General features: G+C 41.1%; 1 protein-coding gene across 3 annotated transcripts in view; it reads left to right on the top strand.

The window, feature by feature from the left end:
• The window catches only part of DOCK8 (dedicator of cytokinesis 8), a 167,469-nt gene that overhangs the window by 121,677 nt on the left and 24,480 nt on the right, over window positions 1–21,312 (top strand). For all 3 annotated transcript variants that reach the window (XM_083464727.1, XM_083464728.1, XM_083464729.1), the window contains 4 exons: window positions 13,118–13,270; window positions 16,907–17,065; window positions 18,877–18,977; window positions 20,196–20,388. In XM_083464727.1, the coding sequence (XP_083320853.1) occupies window positions 13,118–13,270; window positions 16,907–17,065; window positions 18,877–18,977; window positions 20,196–20,388 (606 nt within the window). The remainder of the gene's footprint in view (window positions 1–13,117; window positions 13,271–16,906; window positions 17,066–18,876; window positions 18,978–20,195; window positions 20,389–21,312) is intronic.

Below are 21,312 nucleotides of genomic sequence, written 5' to 3'. Positions count from 1 at the left end.
GTTGTGTTCCCGTTCCTACCTACCCAACCCCCCTCCCCCTTTGTTAAACTCCCTGAAGTTCCCGTAATTTAGGGACTAAGCGACAGGCGACCTAGAGAAGAAGCATCGGTCTCTGGAAACTGTAGACCGCCGCTGGGAATATCAGACACCCTAAAGACTTATTTTTGAACTATAAAAAGACTTTGTTTGATAAATAAGACCACGACCAGAACTGTGAGAATACGCTACGATAATTTGCTAAGATTTAATTTCATTGTTTTGGAGTGTTATATAAGAGTTCATAGTTTATTGTTTTTGAAAAGATAAATACGGGGTGAGAGATAAATTATAACAAGGGAAAGAAGCGAACGTAAGGAAACTGTGGGAGAGATTAAGAACGATAAACGCGGGTGGAAAGGGACGGTGGGGAAAAGGATTACGTAAAATACAAGATGTCTCACATAGGAAGGAAGGGAACGAACGGGGGTACACCCGTAGAGAGGAGAGGCTCTAAACAGGAAACGGACTTTAAGACAGACATTCTGAGGATGTTTGCAGAGATTAAACAAAGTCAAGTAAATGTTGAACATAAGTTAGAATCGGTGGACAATAGAATTGGGAAATTAGATAGAAAAATGGAGGAAACTGTGAATGAAATTAAGGGCCAAATAAAAGAAATAGCTAGGAGAATGCAGCTCACAGAAGAAGGTCTGAAAAAGACAAAGGTAGAGATAAGAGAGGTTAGAAGAGAGAAGGAGAAGATCAGAGCAGATGTGACGGAAATATGTAAGACACAGGAAGAGATAAAAGATATTATAGCAATGAACGAATTGAGGCAAAGGGAGGTAAATCTTAGGCTGAGAGCAATCCCAGAGACACAGAATGAGAATATAAAAGAAAAGCTAACGAAGGAGTTAGCAGAATGGATGGGTTTGCCCGTAGAAGAAATGGCCAATAGTATACTAAATGTGTTTAGAATGCGTGTTAACACAACAAAAGCAAAGAAATTTCCGGGTGATTGTCTGATCACATTTGATAACAAAGCAGCGAGAGACAGGATCCTCCAAAGGAATAGAGAAAAAAGATTGAATATAGACGGAAATTATATAATCATTTTTAAAGACGTCCCAATAAGACTGCTTAAAAAGAGAGATGCTTATAAACCTTTGGTGCAAACACTGAGGAAGAATAGGGTGGAGTTTAGGTGGGAATTCCCGGAAGGGATAACATTTACATATAGAGGTAAAAAACACAAGTTGACAAACCCTGAAGAAACCGGGAAATTCCTTAGGAAATACAAAGAACTTAAAGCGGAAACTCAAGAGATAGGAAGAGTGGAGGGAGCCTCCCCAGAAGAATTACCAGAAGAATTAAAAGTGTTGGAGGAGGGGGAGGGGGGGGAGGATGAGTCGGAGGAGGAAGAGGAGAAAGAAGAGGAAACAGAGGATCCAGAAAATATATAACGGATAGAAAATCTCAAAAATAACAAAAGGCTAATATACGGGCTATGGGGTTAAAAATCAGGAGTTGGAATGTTAACGGGATGAATGATAAAAGAAAGAGAAATAAAATCGAACAATGTCTAAAGAGGAAAAACCTGGATGTTATCTGTCTCCAGGAGACACATGTGGCCAGAAAGCACAGAAAAGTGCTAATCAACAAACGGTTGGGAAATGAGTATGAAGCCCTGGATAGGGTAAAAAAAAGAGGTGTGGTATTGTACATCAGTAATAAGATAGAAGCAAAAATAATGTTTAAAGATGAGGAGGGGAGGATGATAGCGGTAAATATCAACTGGCAGGGAGAAAAAATATTGTTAGTGGGGATATATGCTCCGAATGGCAGCAAAACTGAATTCTTCAAGAAACTAGAAGAAAAATTAATGGATTATGCTGACCAAAAAATAATTCTAATGGGGGATATGAATGCAGTCGTCTCACTTGAGATGGACAGACTTAGAGATAGAGCAAACAAAGAAGGGAAGTTGCCAAAATCTTTTTTCTCTATGGTGGAAAACTGCGGATTAGTAGATATTTGGCGCTTGAGATACCCGTTAGAAAAGCAATTCACCTTCTATTCAGAACCCAACCAATCCTTCTCTCGAATAGATCAGATCTGGATTTCTAAAGAAATATGCCCAAGAATTAAAAATATAGAAATAAAGCCAAAAGTAATCTCAGATCATAACCCACTAGAGATGGAATTGGACAGCTATGAGAAAAGATCTTATAGATGGCGATTAAAAGATTACCTGTTGGATGATCAAAAGGTGGTGGAAATGGCAAAGAAAAAATTGACGGAATACTTCAAGGATAACTGGGGCAAAGGAACGAAAGAAAGTACAGTCTGGGATGCCAGCAAGGCGGTCATAAGAGGATTTTTCATTCAACAGAATGCAATAAAAAACAGGAACAGAGAAAGAAATAAAGAGGAAATTCTAAGACAAATAATGATAAACGAACGAAAACTAGTTCAGAAACCTAACTGTACAGAAACAAAGGAAAGAATAAAAATCCTTCAAACCCAGTTTGCCACAATAATAAACAGGGAGGTGGAATGGAATATAAAAAGACTTAAACAAAGGAATTTTGAACACGCTAATAAACCAGGCAAATGGCTTGCCTGGCAAATTAAAAAAAGGAAAGAACAAGGGATAGTTAATAAAATAATAGTAGAAGGGGAAGAAAGAACAGACCCTAAAGGAATAAGGGGTGAGTTTATGAGTTTCTATGGCAACTTATATAATGACCAAGAAAAGATAGGACAAAGGAAGATAGAAAGATACCTGAGAGAGAAAGGGGGACAAAAAATTCCACTGGAGGGAAAACAAAGACTGAATACACCTATTGAAAACAAGGAAATAGAGGAGATAATTAAAAATCTGAAGAGGGGAAAAGCCCCAGGCCCAGACGGGTTCACGGCAGGCTATTATAAGGAAATGAAATCAGTCTTAGTGGAACCCCTGAAAAAGACAATGAATATAATATTAAAGAAAGGGGAAATCCCGGAAACCTGGAAAGAGGCGTTTATCACATTCCTACCCAAACAAGATTCGGACCTAACCCAAGTCAGAAATTTTAGACCAATCTCATTGTTGAATGTAGACTATAAGATATATGCAGGAATCCTGGCCAGAAGACTAAAAGATGTACTGGCAGATGTTATTCATAAGGATCAGGCGGGATTTCTGCCAGGTCGGCAGATGAGAGACAACATAAGACACATTGTGGACATGTTGGAATTTCTGTCTATTAGGTTTAACAAACAAGTTACAATGATGTTCATCGACGCCGAAAAGGCGTTTGACAATGTGGTATGGAACTTTATGTTGAGAAATCTGGAGTACATGGGTGTAGGTAGTGACTTTTACAATGGGGTGAAAGCAATATACACGGAACAGAAGGCCAAGTTGATTGTAAATGGAACAATAACGGAAGAGATTGAGATAAGGAAGGGAACAAGGCAAGGATGCCCTCTCTCTCCGTTACTATTCATAACAGTGTTAGAAACCCTCCTAAACTCTATAAGGAAAAATGGTAATATAAAAGGGGTGACTCTAGGCCAGAACGTCTACAAAACCAAGGCCTTCGCGGATGACTTAGTAGTGATGACGGAAGAGCCATTAACATCAATAGGAGAGATAATGAGAGAGATAGAAGCATTTGGAAAGGTGGCTGGATTTAAATTAAATAAGACCAAAACAAAGATGATATATAAAAATGTGGATCCAAAGACAACAGAATTAATCCAACAGCAATGGCAGATAGGGAAGGCAAAGAAAGTTAAATATCTTGGCATCTGGATAACATCTAAAAATATGGATCTTTATAAAAATAACTACGAGCCGGTATGGAGGGAAATAAGGAAAGACTTAGAGAAATGGGGACGTCTAAAATTATCTTTATGGGGAAGAATAAACATGATAAAGATGAATGTTTTACCAAGACTGATGTTTCTGTTTCAGTCCATACCTATAATAAAAGGAAGTAAGACTATAAAAGAATGGCAGAGAGTAGTTTCGAGGTTCATATGGCAGGGCAAAAAGCCCAGAATCCAATTCAAATTGCTTACAGATGTAAAAGAAAGGGGGGGGTTCGCGCTGCCAGATCTTATGCTATACTATGAGGCGACATGTCTAAGTTGGCTAAAAGACTGGGTCAATTTAGAGAATACGGAATTACTTGATCTGGAGGGTTTCGATAACCACCTTGGCTGGCATGCCTATATGTGGAAAAGTGAAACGAAAAAACACAGGGGATTTAGAAATCATATTTTTAGAGGACCAATAATAGAAGTGTGGGAGAGATATAAAAACATACTAGAACCGAAAACACCCCACTGGTTAGCACCACTCGAAATAATAAATAGGAAAACCACCAATATGGGAGGTAACCGGGTAACATATAACCAACTAGTAACTAAAGTGGATGGGAAATGGAGAATTAAACCCTACGAGACGATCAGAGAATACGTATACGATTGGTTTAGTCACCAACAGATTAATCAGATGTTTAGTAGAGACATCAAAGAAAGAGGGTATGTAGACAAAGACTCAAAATTCCAGACGGAAATAATAAACAGTAAGGTGAAAAATATATCTAAAGCATATAGGATGCTGTTAGACTGGAATTTGGGAAACGAGGAGGTGAAATCAGTGATGATTTGTTGGGCAAAAGACGTAGGCCACAGTATACAATACGAGGACTGGGAAAGACTATGGAAAGACGGTTTGAATTTCACAGCGTGTACGGCGATAAAAGAAAACGTTATGAAAATGTTTTATAGGTGGCATTTGACACCTGTAAAACTCTCAAAAATGTATAAGGTTAGCAAAAAGTGTTGGAGATGTAAAGACGCAGAGGGCACGTTCTACCACATGTGGTGGGAGTGCGGGAAGATAAAACAGTTCTGGGAAAAGATATATACAGAACTGAAAAAAATATTAAAGTACACGTTTAAGAAAAAACCAGAAACTTTCCTATTAGGAATATTACAACAAGAAATAAGGAAGGAGGATTGTAAAATGATATATTACGCGACTACGGCAGCAAGGATCTTAATAGCTCAAAGATGGAAACAGGAAGAAACCCCAACAGTAGAGGAGTGGAGAAGCAAATTAATAGAATATGCAGAGCTAGATAAATTAACGGGAAAGATCAGATATATAAAAGATCAAGTGTTTATCAGGGACTGGGGAAAATATGTAAACTATCTGGAAAACATCAGTGATGGGCAAATAACGCTGAGGGGGTTTAGAGAAGTACTGTGATAGACTAAGGTTATTGTATAAGGAAAATAGAGATCAACAATGGACATAATGACAATATAAAGGATGAAACGTGTGACCTTACTTACTGACTTCGTATGATTCGCGGCCAGGCTGAAGGAAGTCCCAAAACAAAGAAATAAGTTATGAAAAAACTAAGGAAACAAGAATTTTGAGTGCTCTTTTTGTTTGTTGTGACTGAGAATTTTTGTATTATTTTTTTTTTGTATGTTTGTGCTTTGTTGATTATCTGTGTGTATGTTGTCTTTGTGGAATAAAAATAAAAAGAATTTGAAAAAAACAAAAAAGAGATGGGCAATAGTGGAAGTGAACAGCTGGCTTCGCAAATGGTGTAAACAGGAACGGTTTGGATTCTTAGATCACGGACTGCAGTTTCTTGAAGATGGACTTCTGGCAAGTGATGGGCTGCACCTCACAACGGTTGGGAGAAATGTTTTTGCCAAAAATCTCAGAAACCTCATCAGGAGGGCTTTAAACTGACTAATGTGGGGGAGGGAGACAGTGCTCCTAAAGGTAGGAGTCTATCAATTAATGAAGATGATCATCCAAATGTCATAGACCAAATGGAGCAAACAGCACGCGGACCTAGTGGTGGGAGGAAAAAATCCTTAAATAAGAGACACGGGGGAATGATTAATGGACTTCAATGTCTGTACACTAATGCGCAAAGCATGGGAAATAAACAAGATGAGCTTGAGCTCTTGGTACAGCAAACTAAATATGACATAATAGGCATCACTGAAACCTGGTGGGATAAGTCCCACGATTGGAATGTAATAATGGGGGGATACAATCTATTTCAGAGAAACAGACCAGACAAGAAAGGAGGAGGAGTGGCGTTATATGTCAGGGATGTGTATACCTGTGAAGAGATCCAAGATTTAGATCCTCAAAGCCAAAGTGAGAGCATTTGGGTCAAAATTAAGGGAGAGAAGAATAACAGAGACCTCATTGTGGGAGTTTACTATAGATCCCCAAGCCAAACGGAGGACATAGATGATGCCTTCCTGGAACAGATGGCCAAGCATGCAAAAGGAAGGGAGATAGTAGTAATGGGGGACTTCAATTACCCGGATATTTGTTGGACGTCAAACTCAGCCAAGAGCATAAGGTCAAACAGATTCCTCACTGGCCTTGCAGACAACTTCATTGTCCAGAAAGTGGGAGAAGCAACAAGAGGAACAGCCATTTTAGATCTGGTCCTAACCAATGTTGATGACCTGGTTAGTGGGGTAGAAGTGGAAGGATCATTAGGCGCGAGTGATCATGCTCTTCTGAAGTTTACTATACAGCGGAAAGGAGCAGCCAAGCATACTAGGACTCAATTTCTTGACTTTAAGAAAGCCGACTTCATAAAACTTAGGGAAGTGCTGGGTGAGATCCCATGGACAACAATACTAAAAGGAAAGGGAGTTCATGATGGCTGGGAGTTTCTTAAGAGGGAGATACTAAAAGCACAACGTCAGACAATACCGATGAGACGGAAACATGGAAGGTGCCTAAAGAAGCCAGGGTGGCTATCTAAAGAACTTTTAACTGAATTAAGATTAAAAAAGGATGTGTACAAAAAATGGAAAAGGGGAGAAACCACCAAAGAGGAATTCAAACAAATAGCCAGCACGTGTAGACACAAAGTCAGAAAAGCTAAAGCACAGAATGAACTCAGGCTTGCTAGAGAGGTTAAAAGCAACAAAAAAGGCTTTTATGGGTATGTTCGTAGCAAAAGGAAGAACAAAGAAACAATGGGGTCACTCAGAGGAGAAGATGGTGAAATGCAAACAGGGGACACAGAAAGGGCTGAACTACTCAATGCCTTCTTTGCCTCAGTCTTCTCCGATAAAGAAAACAATGCCCGACCTGAAGAATTTGGAGCAAATGATTCAGCAAAGGAAACACAGCCCAGAATAACTAAGGAGATAGTACAAGAATACTTGGCTAGTTTAGATGTATTCAAGTCTCCAGGGCCAGATGAACTGCATCCAAGAGTATTAAAAGAACTGGCAGATGTGATCTCAGGACCACTGGCAGTCATCTTTGAGAATTCCTGGAGAACAGGCGAAGTCCCGGCAGACTGGAGGAGGGCAAATGTCCCTATTTTCAAAAAGGGGAAAAGAGGGGACCCAAATAATTACCGCCCAGTCAGTCTGACATCAATAGCAGGGAAGATTCTGGAGCAGATCATTAAGCAAACAGTCTGTGAGCACCTAGAAAGGAATGCTGTGATCACCAATAGTCAGCATGGATTTCTGAAAAATAAGTCATGTCAGACTAACCTGATCTCGTTTTTTGACAGAATTCCAAGCCTGGTAGATGAAGGGAACGCAGTGGATGTAGCCTACCTTGATTTCAGCAAGGCATTTGACAAGGTGCCCCATGATATTCTTGTAAAGCAGCTGGTAAAATGTGGTCTTGACTATGCTACCACTCAGTGGATTTGTAACTGGCTGACTGACCGAACCCAAAGGGTGCTCATCAATGGTTCCTCTTCATCCTGGAGAAGAGTGACTAGTGGGGTGCCACAGGGTTCTGTCTTGGGCCCGGTCTTATTCAACATCTTTATCAACGACTTGGATGATGGACTCAAGGGCATCCTGATCAAATTTGCAGATGACACCAAACTGGGAGGGGTGGCTAACACCCCAGAGGACAGGATCACACTTCAAAACGACCTTGACAGATTAGAGAACTGGGCAAAAATAAACAAGATGAATTTTAACAGGGAGAAATGTAAAGTATTGCACTTGGGCAAAAAAAATGAGAGGCACAAATACAAGATGGGTGACACCTGGCTTGAGAGCAGTACATGTGAAAGGGATCTAGGAGTCTTGGTTGACCACAAACTTGACATGAGCCAACAGTGTGATGCGGCAGCTAAAAAAGCCAATGCAATTCTGGGCTGCATCAATAGGAGTATAGCATCTAGATCAAGGGAAGTAATAGTGCCACTGTATTCTGCTCTGGTCAGACCTCACCTGGAGTACTGTGTCCAGTTCTGGGCACCACAATTCAAGAAGGACACTGACAAACTGGAACGTGTCCAGAGGAGGGCAACCAAAATGGTCAAAGGCCTGGAAACGATGCCTTATGAGGAACGGCTAAGGGAGCTGGGCATGTTTAGCCTGGAGAAGAGGAGGTTAAGGGGTGATATGATAGCCATGTTCAAATATATAAAAGGATGTCACATAGAGGAGGGAGAAAGGTTGTTTTCTGCTGCTCCGGAGAAGCGGACACGGAGCAATGGATCCAAACTACAAGAAAGAAGATTCCACCTAAACATTAGGAAGAACTTCCTGACAGTAAGAGCTGTTCGACAGTGGAATTTGCTGCCAAGGAGTGTGGTGGAGTCTCCTACTTTGGAGGTCTTTAAGCAGAGGCTTGACAGCCATATGTCAGGAGTGCTCTGATGGTGTTTCCTGCTTGGCGGGGGGTTGGACTCGATGGCCCTTGTGGTCTCTTCCAACTCTATGATTCTATGATTCTATGATTCTATGATTCTTGCCCTCGTGCCCTGCTTGAGTACTTGCTGGAGGCATCTCATTGGCCCCTGTGGGAAAGATCTAGGAGTAGTTGACCTTTGGTCTGATCCATCAGGGTGGTTCTTAAGAAATATATTGTATAGGTGTAAATGTAAATGTAAAATCTCAGGATAGCCTTTCTAAATAAGAGCCAGTGTTGCCTGAAATGTGACTTGGTTAACAAGTTACAGAGCAGTGCCATTAGTTGTTTTGAAATTCATGATTAAGCTCTTATTTCATGTTATCTGTACAATCTCTCTTGCAATTAAAATTACTGTACCATTGAAGAGATCTGTCTTCTAGACAAAATGACTTGACACTGTGGTTTATTGTAAATAGTTAACCATGCACCATAGGTATGCATAGTTCATTTTCCTTTGACAATGAAATCCGAAGAATTTCAGCAATGTTAGGATAGCCAGAGAAATAAGCAAACAGAATATCTGGTATAGTGGAATTGTCTTACCAGTTTACAGCAATAAGGGATGGTGGGTGTGCCTATTGTACAAACGTTCATTCTTACCTGTCTTCTTGGTGATAGAACAGTAGAGTTGGAAGGGACCATGAGGACTATGTGGTCTAACTCCCTGCAATGCAGGAATCATTTGCCCAGTGTGGGGCTCAAGCCCATGACCCTTAGATTGAGAGTCTCGTGCTCTGCCAGCTGAGCTCTCCCACATGCCAGCTTATCAGAATCACTTTTTGTTTTATTGTATTTATGAAACTGTTCTGTAATTAAAAACATTTTTTTCAGAATGTCATGCATGTAGTTAAAACTCACAACATGCAACACATCTCTTAGAAGAAGAAAGAAGCATAAGGAGTAGCTCCTCCTCCCTTCTCAAGCTTCCAGCTTGTCACAGCATTTTGCTGTGCATTATATATAATGTATTTCAGTAGAACTGCCTGGCCAAGGGGGTTATATCTGATGTGTGCTGTGTTTGTACAGCGTCTGATGTTGTGGTGCCTCTTTGGAACCGTAATCTGGACTGATGAATTCTTCTTGCTGCTGCAGAACATGAAGAATTCAAAACTGGCAGTCATCACTGCTGACTTGATGTTCCTATATCATTAGATTAGATCTAATAAAATTTATGAAATGCCTTATACTAAGGGAGAGAAGAATAACAGAAACCTCCTTGTGGGAGTTTACTATAGATCCCCAAGCCAAACGGAGGACATAGATGATGCCTTCCTGGAACAGATGGCCAAGCATGCAAAAGGAAGGGAGATAGTAGTAATGGGGGGCTTCAATTACCCGGATATTTGTTGGATGTCAAACTCGGCCAAGAGCATAAGGTCAAACAGATTCCTCACTGGCCTTGCAGACAATTTCATTGTCCAGAAAGTGGGAGAAGCAACAAGAGGAACAGCCATTTTAGATCTGGTCCTAACCAATGTTGATGACCTGGTTAGTGGGGTAGAAGTGGAAGGATCATTAGGCGCGAGTGATCATGCTCTTCTGAAGTTTACTATGCAGCGGAAAGGAGCAGCGAAGCATACTAGGACTCAATTTCTTGACTTTAAGAAAGCCGACTTCATAAAACTTAGGGAAGTGCTGGGTGAGATCCCATGGACAGTAATACTAAAAGGAAAGGGAGTTCATGATGGCTGGGAGTTTGTTAAGAGGGAGATAGTAAAAGCACAACGTCAGGCAATACCAATGAGACGGAAACATGGAAGGTGCCTAAAGAATCCAGGGTGGCTATCTAAAGAACTTTTAACTGAGTTAAGATTAAAAAAAGATGTGTACAAAAAATGGAAAAGGGGGGAAACCACCAAAGAGGAATTCAAACAAATAGCCAGCACGTGTAGACACAAAGTCAGAAAAGCTAAAACACAGAATGAACTCAGGCTTGCTAGAGAGGTTAAAAGCAACAAAAAAGGCTTTTATGGGTATGTTCGTAGCAAAAGGAAGAACAAAGAAACAGTGGGGTCACTCAGAGGAGAAGATGGTGAAATGCAAACAGGGGACACAGAAAGGGCTGAACTCCTCAATGCCTTCTTTGCCTCAGTCTTCTCCGATAAAGAAAACAATGCCCGACCTGAAGAATTTGGAGCAAATGATTCAGCAAAGGAAACACAGCCCAGAATAACTAAGGAGATAGTACAAGAATACTTGGCTAGTTTAGATGTATTCAAGTCTCCAGGGCCAGATGAACTGCATCCAAGAGTATTAAAAGAACTGGCAGATGTGATCTCAGAACCACTGGCAGTCATCTTTGAGAATTCCTGGAGAACAGGCGAAGTCCCGGCAGACTGGAGGAGGGCAAATGTTGTCCCTATTTTCAAAAAGGGGAAAAGAGAGGACCCAAATAATTACCGCCCAGTCAGTCTGACATCAATACTAGGGAAGATTCTGGAGCAGATCATTAAGCAAACAGTCTGTGAGCACCTAGAAAGGAATGCTGTGATCACCAATAGTCAGCATGGATTTCTGAAAAAAAAGGCATGTCAGACTAACCTGATCTCGTTTTTTGACAGAATTACAAGCCTGGTAGATGAAAGGAACGCAGTGGATGTAGCCTACTTTGATTTCAGCAAGGCATTTGACACGGTGCCCCATGATATTCTTGTAAAGAAGCTGGTAAAATGCGGTCATGACTATGCTACCACTCAGTGGATTTGTAACTGGCTGACTGACCGAACCCAAAGGGTGCTCATCAATGGTTCCTCTTCATCCTGGAGAAGAGTGACTAGTGGGGTGCCACAGGGTTCTGTCTTGGGCCCGGTCTTATTCAACATCTTTATCAACGACTTGGAAGATGGACTCAAGGGCATCCTGATCAAATTTGCAGATGACACCAAACTGGGAGGGGTGGCTAACACCCCAGAGGACAGGATCACACTTCAAAACGACCTTGACAGATTAGAGAACTGGGCCAAAACAAACAAGATGAATTTTAACAGGGAGAAATGTAAAGTATTGCACTTGGGCAAAAAAAATGAGAGGCACAAATACAAGATGGGTGACACCTGGCTTGAGAGCAGTACATGTGAAAAGGATCTAGGAGTCTTGGTTGACCACAAACTTGACATGAGCCAACAGTGTGACGCGGCAGCTAAAAAAGCCAATGCAATTCTAGGCTGCATCAATAGGAGTATAGCATCTAGATCAAGGGAAGTAATAGTGCCACTGTATTCTGCTCTGGTCAGACCTCACCTGGAGTACTATGTCCAGTTCTGGGCACCACAGTTCAAGAAGGACACTGACAAACGTGTCCAGAGGAGGGCAACCAAAATGGTCAAAGGCCTGGAAACGATGCCTTATGAGGAACGGCTAAGGGAGCAGGAGGTTAAGGGGTGATATGATAGCCATATTCAAATATATAAAAGGATGTCATATAGAGGAGGGAGAAAGGTTGTTTTCTGCTGCTCCAGAGAAGCGGACACGGAGCAATGGATCCAAACTACAAGAAAGAAGATTCCACCTAAGCATTAGGAAGAACTTCCTGACAGTAAGAGCTGTTTGACAGTGGAATTTGCTGCCAAGGAGTGTGGTGGAGTCTCCTTCTTTGGAGGTCTTTAAGCAGAGGCTTGACAACCATATGTCAGGAGTGCTCTGATGGTGTTTCCTGCTTGGCAGGGGGTTGGACTCGATGGCCCTTGTGGTCTCTTCCAACTCTATGATTCTATGATTATACTGAGACATCTCAAGGCAATGAGCAATACAAAAAATGTTAATTAATTTAACTTGATATTTAATGTAATTTTCCTTTTTTATAAAAAAAATACATTAAATATCAAGTTAAATTGATTAAGTAGTGAATTTGGTGAAGCCATCAAAACCATCATACACCAAAATCTTCCACAACCATGACATGATTATCACAAAAAAAACTAAGTACTGCAGCCATTCCCAAGAGCAATAACATTCAAACATCTTCTGATACAGAAAAGTTTTTGCTTTGTTCTTAAATGATATCAAAGATGGTGTCAGGCAAGCATCTCTGAGGAGAACATTCTTTAAATGAAGGGCTGCCTCTAAAAGGGTCCTCTCGCTTGTTGTGACTCTGAACTTCTTTCAGAAGAGATGGAGAATCAATACGGTTGCACTGCCCTTGTCACTTTCCTGACACAGGTCACCATACAGGGTGACCTTCCATTGGATTCCAATTCCAATCTTCCCTCACTAAAGGCCATGGTCTCTAGGGCTGGTCTCTAGGGCTAGTCCAGCAACATCTGGAGGACCACAGGTTCTGAACCCCTGGGTGAGGTACCCCTTGTCTCGGAAGGTACAGAGGCAACTTTTAAAAAAATCCTCTCGCTACTACCTGTTCATTTTAGAGCTCTTATGATGACACCATCTTACAGTCTTTTCTTCTGCTTCCTTTAGTTTGGAGAGTTGTTCTTTGAAGAGGAAGTGGAGCAGTGTGCTGACCTGTGTCAAAGACTCCTTCAGCACTGCAGCAGCAGCATGGATACCACTCGGATTCAAGCCTGTGCTACTCTTTACCTCCTTATGAGATACAGCTTCAGCTGCATAAGTGTAAGATACTTCCTTAGATACTCACAGCCTAAATCACAGATTCAGTGTTTGCATTTATTTTGTTTTCCCACAGAATAATTACATTACAGTGGTACCTCACATTACATACGCTTCAGGTTACAGACTCCGCTAACCCAGAAATAGTACCTCGGGTTAAGAACTTTGCTTCAGGATGAGAACAGAAATCGTGCAGCGGCGGTGCGGCAGCAGCAGGAGGCCCCATTAGCTAAAGTGGTGCTTCAGGTTAAGAACAGTTTCAGGTTAAGAACAGACCTCCGGAATGAATTAAGTTCTTAACCCAAGGTACCACTGTATATTCTACTTCATTGTCTGTTTGCCTGATATAATTACTTTATATTAGTAGAAGTTATTTCCTTCTAGCCGAAAATGGCCTGGCCATGCTACACTGTGCAGCTCTATGCAGTTTGAGGGATACCATATATGATGAGGCTGCACTGGCCCAAGTTTTTTGGCCTTCATGTACAGGATTTGTAACTCTGAATCCCATAATATGGAACTATATGATACATTAAAAACAGTATGCATGCAAACCGTTAAGAGTAAACTGGAACCCGTAATTGAAAGAAGATAGGAGAGTGTCAGCTGCATCCCATTGCTGACAGAGGAGGTAATTAGGCAAGAGGAGCAGTCTAGTAGCAGTAGAAGCCTGAGCTCCGAGAACAAGAAGAAGGAAGGGGGAAGTTCAAGGGGGAAGACTGACAGTTTAAGCTGGGACTCAGAGGGAGGGCCACCGGAAGTAGCCCATCCGATGATGTGCACAAGAATTAATGAGAGGTGTGAACAGGTAAGGAAGCGAAAGTGGGGACCAGGAAGGGGCGGAACTCAGACTTGGCAACAGCTAATTGGGAAGCAGTCACTGAGTGACTGAGTTCCAGAGTGATTTGTATGTCTTGAGCAAGAAACTTGAGTTAATTACTGCCGGAGTTGACTCGCTTCTGTGGGAGAGACCCAACCATTACAGGAAGGGAGAATAATAGTCTAGTAGCCTTTGGTTTGAGAAGAAGTAACATTTTAATGATGTAACCTCATTTTAACTTGTTATTACTATTGATTATGGAAGGAGGAAAAGATTCAATTCAGTTTGCATTTAAAGGGAAACCTTCCTAATCTGCACTTTCTGAAACTATGTGAGAGTTGAAACACAGCTATCCCTTGAAATTCACACTTGCCAAATGTTTCAATGCAGTTATCCAGTCAATTAATGCATACAAATATGCATGTGTTAGGAGAAAAAGATACATGCATTTGTGAAGGTAATGATAGCCAGATGTTGGAAAACTGGTGTTGGGCTGAACATTGATTCTTGGTATAACAAAGTATGGCCAAAAGTATGGCTCTTGGAATGACAGAGTATGGTCAATAGCATGTCAGGTGAGAGCAGCAAAGGGCAAACACAATCCACAATCCTTTTATAACATATAACAAACGGACGTCCGGGTTGGCGCCATCGCCGAATGGCGGACTCCCTCCGAGCTCCGGAGGGAGTCTGCTCGGCAGGGGTTGGGTCCTACCGCGCCGGCGACGCGGGGACCCTCAAAAACCACGGGCACGGAGCCCGTGGACATGGTTGACTCGGCGGGCACCGTTAGCGCCCCCCCAACCCGCGAAGGAGCCTTTTTAAAGGCTACGGAGCGGGGGATGGGGGTGGCGTGGTGCTATGAGTCCTCTGCTTTCCCTGCCGAGCGAAGCCGCATGCCATTCGACGGAGAGCGCTGACTTCTTCTATCGAAAATTTGGACTATAAACAACAACCCGTGAGTAATTTGGAAATCGGACTTAAAAGGAGAATTTTTTTTTTTCGGATTCGGCACGAGCGGGGGAGATCCAAAAAGGAAGCCAGTCTCCCCCCTATTGTAGACATTTTAAAACAAGGATTTGGCAACTAAGGTTGAGAAAGGAGCTTGCTTCTGTTTATTGATAAAAATTATTAATTCCACGATGGGAAATTATAAGAACTGTGCTGGAGGAGAAGAGTGGATGGTGAGAGTGAAAGTGCAACCCCCCCGGGAACCGGGGCGATCTGCGAGAGAGCCTGGCGAAGAGAGACAGAGACTTTGACAGCTGTCAAAGTAGCTGTCAAAGTTGGAGAATATAAAGAGGACTTTGTTATGAGGACTTTGCTGGTTAGTTCTGTTATAATTTGGATATAAATTGTCGAAAATAAGGAATAACAATTTGACTTTTGGATTTGAGGAAACAAAGTTACTATAATCCCCCTAGAGGGGTTTTGGGACACTACAAGAACGGTCGTAAGTGGAAAAATACTCTTGGAATCGCACAGGACTTGTTATCTTCTGGGAAAGCTGCAAAAACGAAACAGTATTTTGTCTACAGAGGTGTTTATATTAAAGGAGACAATAGAATCATCTATTGAAGAATGGAAGGGACTGGACGCAAGTTTTTGTTCCTGAACTAACAACAAGCCCTGTAGAGGTATCAAATTTTTGAATTAGAATGTTTTTTGCAGCGGAACAGGAAAAGAAACCTGAGAAAGTGAGAAAAAAGAACAAAGGACTGATGACGACTTGGAAAGAACAAGGGAGGAGCCATATTATCGTGAAAGACCAAGGAAAAATAAAGGCCTGTTAGGGGCCTCTTTGGGACTGGGCGCCTGAAGTTAAACATTATTAAAAAAAAACAAAAAAAACCGGCAAGGTGGAACTGAGAAAAAAAAACCCCGGCTATGGACATGAGATCTCCAGGCTGACAGTAGATAGACTGATGGACATGGGGAATCGAAACCGGGGAAGGGCAGGGGGAGATCTGGAATCCAAAGGGTGTACAACTATTTTTTGAATTTTTTTTATATTTTTTATCTTGTTTGGACGTGTTTATCAAAAAAGGGAATTCGTGGAAGGAAATTGGGGTGGACCTTGGGGGAAAAAACTTTCTTTTAATGATGAGGGATGGTGGAATGTAAAGGGAAAGTGGTTATATTACTAAATTGAATAATGGGTTAAACAAAATAAGTTTTAAATTGGGAGTAAGAACTTGTGGAACCAAATTAATGAAAGGGGAATACAATAGGGAGGGGGATGGGGGAGTCCTGGAAAGATGTTAATGAAAGTAAGGCTTCAATTGTAAAGGTTTATTTTTTTTCTTTTGTTTTTTCTTTTTTGAGTTTTGGAAACTTCAATAAATATGATTTTAAAATATATATATATAACATATAACAAACGTTAATTGAATACATAAATTGTTCAGACTCTTAGAGTAATCAAATGAAACTTTAACACATGGCATGATAAAAGTCTGTAATTTCATCAGGACAAGTTATTTGTTGTTTAATGTTGTAACCATTGTTTTCACAAAATTTATCTTCTGTACCATGAAAATAAATAAAAATTTAAAAAAAGAATTAGTGAGATTCCCAGTGCCTATGAAATGGAATTTTATTTGTTCCACAAAATGAACTAAGAGTAGCTTTCACAATGCCATGACTATTTGGAAGGAAATCCCATTTATTTTAGTGGGGCTTATTTAATCCTTTATAACAAATTCTGTCTAAGCCAAAGGGAGGTTTAAATTTCATGCAAACAAAAACCAGCTAACGGAAAATCAGTACAATACATTTCATTTGTACAATCTGACACTCACTTTTCTGTTTTTTAAAAGAACTTTGCAAGAGTCAAAATGCAAGTGACAATGTCATTGGCTTCTCTGGTTGGTAAAGCATCAGATTTTAACGAGGAGTATCTCAGAAAGTCTTTACGAACTATTTTGGCATATGCAGAGGAAGATTTAGACATGCAGCCAACTCTCTTCCCGGGACAGGTAAGGCATTTTGCTACTTTAGTCCAAAATTTGAGTAGGTTACTGGACAAAAGTTAATTATTTGTATGCTCACAAAAATCAGCTGGCATTCATGGCTAAGGGAGCTGGGCATGTTTAGCCTGGAGAAGAGGAGGTTAAGGGGTGATATGATAGCCATGTTCAAATATATAAAAGGATGTCACATAGAGGAGGGAGAAAGGTTGTTTTCTGCTGCTCCAGAGAAGCGGACACGGAGCAATGGATCCAAACTACAAGAAAGAAGATTCCACCTAAACATTAGGAAGAACTTCCTGACAGTAAGAGCTGTTCGGCAGTGGAATTTGCTGCCAAGGAGTGTGGTGGAGTCTCCTTTTTTGGAGGTCTTTAAGCAGAGGCTTGACAACCATATATCAGGAGTGCTCTGATGGTGTTTCCTGCTTGGCAGGGGGTTGGACTCGATGGTCCTTGTGGTCTCTTCCAACTCTATGATTCTATGATTCTATTCTATGTGAGGGAGGACGGACGGAAGGAAAGCTGATCATACAGAGCTACCAGAACCACCTGGAAAACCATTTCGTGTCTTGCTCCCAGCCCAAGGGAGAAGAAGCAGGACCCATTATCAGAGGTCAGCATTCTCTGGCAACCTACCCATGCTCCCAATGTGGGCTCACTGCCAACACTTTATGCCTTTTTGCGCCACTGCTGCTTTCTCTTTTGGGCTCAAGACACCCTCTTGAGCATATTGGGGTGTGCTTGCCCACCCCAGCACCCTCCCAATGGCGCTCATCTCCGAGTGATCTGTTTCGGGACACAGCCAAACCAGATGTCCTTGAAAACTCTGCATGTCTCGTCCTCTGTGGATTGTCTCAGAGGCAGGATGGCAACAATGATAACGAGGTGGAGAGCAAAGAACCAGCACTGAACATTGAAAGATCTACCCAACCAGAATCTAGTTGTGGAATTGCTGGCAAAAGGCTCTGATGGATAATGGCATTAACTTTGCTGAGTCTTTGCTTTCTGACATCCTTGGTGTAGTGAATCATTCAGTTCTGAAACCTTAAGTATGGTAGTTGTGTTTACTTGCAGGTCTACCACATTATCTAGTTGTTGCCCACTCCCCAAATTTCATAATTGTCACAAATTGAACACTTCAGAAAAAATATTACGATATGCCATTTTTGTAGATTAACCCAACAAAGAGAGCCAGTGTAGTATAATGTACTGCCATGGTTAGAGTGTTGGACAAAGACCTGGGAGAACAGGGTTAAAATCCCTGCTCAGCTATGAAAGTCATTGGGTGACCTTGAGCCTTCAGCCACAATCTCTCAGCCTAACCTGCCTCATAGGTATCTGAAGAAGTGTGCATGCACACGAAAGCTCATACCAATAACTAACTTAGTTGGGCTCTAAAGTGTTACTGAAAGGGATTTTTTTATTTTATTTTATTTTATTTTGACTGCCTCATAGTGTTGTTGTGAGGATAAAATTGGGGGAAAGGTATGATAATGCAATAAACCAGGGGTTGTCAACCTGGTCCCTACCACCCAATAGTGGGCATTTCAGGATTCTAGGTGGGCAGTAGGGGGTTCTATGGCACAAGCTGAATCTTCCTTCCACAGAGCACTGGTGGGTGGTAAGGAAATTTTACCATCAAGAAAGATGCATTAGTGGGTGGTAGGTATAAAAGGTTGACTACCCCTGCAATAAACAAATATTCAAAGTAAAATTCTATCATAAATATGACTTTGCAAATATTCATTATGAAAAAAAATATATTGATTTGCACATCAGTAATTCGTTCATTTTAATGTTGGACTTGTTTGTTTGCTTAGGTGGAAGAGCTGTTGTATAATCTGAACAGCATATTGTCAGACACAGTGAAAATGCGAGAGTTTCAGGAAGATCCAGAGATGCTCATGGATCTTATGTACAGGTTGAGCTCACTAATATTTCTCTTGAGCAATTTCCGATGAATGATGCAGAACCTTTCAGATTTAAATTTGTCAAAAACAAAATATCTGCTGTGCAATTAAGGGCATACATCAATGACAGATTTATATCAGTTATCAGTACCTTGGCTTCTGACAAACAGTCCTGGGAATTCTCTATACAATATCTCTATGCCCATTTAGAAAATGGTGGTTATCAGATTCCATGGGGAATGAAATCCTGGGTTAATGCCTATTTAACCAGGGTTAGTGTAGATAAACATTTTGACCCAGATATTTTGTTAGTGAGAAAGTCAACATGATGGGGCCAAGCTTTGTGTTGGTGTGTGCCTTCTCGTAGTCCCTTTACTGTGAATACTGTGAATAATATCAAGATTCCTTTAAATGTTACCCTACAGATGTGGGACCACTTTTCTGTGAACGGCAACCGTGCAGTTACACCCCACTTGGTGATCTGCTTGTTCCCCTCTTGTTCTGAAAATGGGATGGTAGGACCAGAGAGATGTGCATGTGCATACACAGTGTAGCTTGGATCATTCTGTATCCACCGCATAGGTTCTCTAGCAGCGTTTCTACTCAGTCAGTTTTTGCCTGGGATGTTACACATTGACAATAACTCAATATTAGCAGGTCTGAAAATATTTTTTATAATTTTTCTTTCCTAATCTATCTAAAGAGAACAAAGAGAGAATATTATGGAAAGTATTAGAAAGGAGGTGCTTGGAAAGGAATTCTGTAGAGTCAGAGTCATTTATTAGTAAAAGTAATGCCAGGTTTGGTGGAACAAATGAAGTATTTACAATGCTATAGAGCAGAGGATCCCAAACTTGAAGACAGGAGTGCCTGGTGTCCTTTGGTCCATGGGGTCACGAAGAGTTGGACACGACTAAACGACTAAACAACAACAACATCCCAAACCTGGGTCTCCAGCTGTTTTTAGACTACAATTGCCATCATCCCTGACCACTGGTCCTGCTAGCTAGGGATGGAGGGAGTTGTGGACCAAAAACAGCTGGAGAACCAAGTTTGGTAAACCTTGCTGTAGAGAATATTTAGTTAGGCTTCTGCTATCTTCAAATCCACAATTCTCTGTAAGAATTAAAACCCAGCAAATGATGTGGCATCTCCACAAAAGAAAAGGAAGTGCTTTTAATTTAACCCCAAGACAAATGAAAGATACATCTTTTATGCTCTGTTATTAGAATTGCCAAAGGATATCAGACATCACCTGACTTAAGGTTGACCTGGCTCCAAAACATGGCAGAGAAGCATGCTAAGAAAAAATGTTACACAGAGGCTGCCATGTGTCTAGTTCATGCTGCTGCTCTTGTTGCTGAATACCTGAGCATGCTGGAAGATCATAGTTACCTGCCAGTTGGCAGTGTCAGCTTTCAGGTAAAAACAGACAATTGTTATTTGTGTAAGTGAGCGTTCCCCTGGTGCCCTCCACTTGTTTTTGTTGAATGACAACTCCCATCATCCATGACCATTGCCCTTGTTAGCTGTGGATGGTGGGAATTGCAGTCCAAAATATCTATAAGGTACCAGGTTGATAAATGTAATGTCCTGATTGTGGTAGATGGGCCACACAGGTACTGACCACTCTTTTTTGCCAATTATTTTTATTTATTTTCTGAATTACAAATCAGACCAAATTAATTCAATTTAATACAGTTTCTTGAAAAATGGTTTCCTGCTCTCGATATAGGATATGTCCAAGATGTACCCCCACTGCTCCATCAGTTCTCACTTACTCTCTAGTTGACATTACTTCACACTTGCCAATATTATTAATTCAGCTGCCCCTTTACAGCCCTGCAAACAACAAATAGCTCAATTAAACCTAAGTATATATAATCCATAACAACATATGTGTTTCCGTTAGTCTTTGTTTCTAGACTTTGGTGTCTTATTCCAACCTAAGTCCTCTCGCTCTTTGTTCTATTCATAAATCTTTACCTAGTTGAGTGTTATATTGCGGTGTCTGTTTTATCTGTGTGCTCCTTCAAGGTCAAATTCCATCTCAATGATAAGACAACTGTCTTATCATCAAGGTGGAATTTGACCCTGAAGGAGTGATCAGTGATCAGACCACAGTCAAACATTTTGGAGGGCGAATCTTCCAGAACTTTTCTTTCAGCCATTGGATACCACACTACTATGCCTTCTCCTCCAGCACAAAATGCATCCATTCTCTCTCAAATTCAGCCTCTCCTCAGCAGTCCGCCCCATCGGAAAGTAGTCATAAATTTCATCCATTCACTCCTCAGTTGAGGTGGGGGGGGGATAAACATAGTAAAACCATATTAAATTCCTTGT

The sequence above is a fragment of the Podarcis liolepis genome, assembly GCF_965112155.1.
Source record: "Podarcis liolepis genome assembly, chromosome: 11".
NCBI lineage: Eukaryota > Metazoa > Chordata > Lepidosauria > Squamata > Lacertidae > Podarcis > Podarcis liolepis.
The sequence above is the reverse complement of the archived record's forward strand: the minus strand, read 5'-3'. Positions and strand labels throughout refer to the sequence as shown.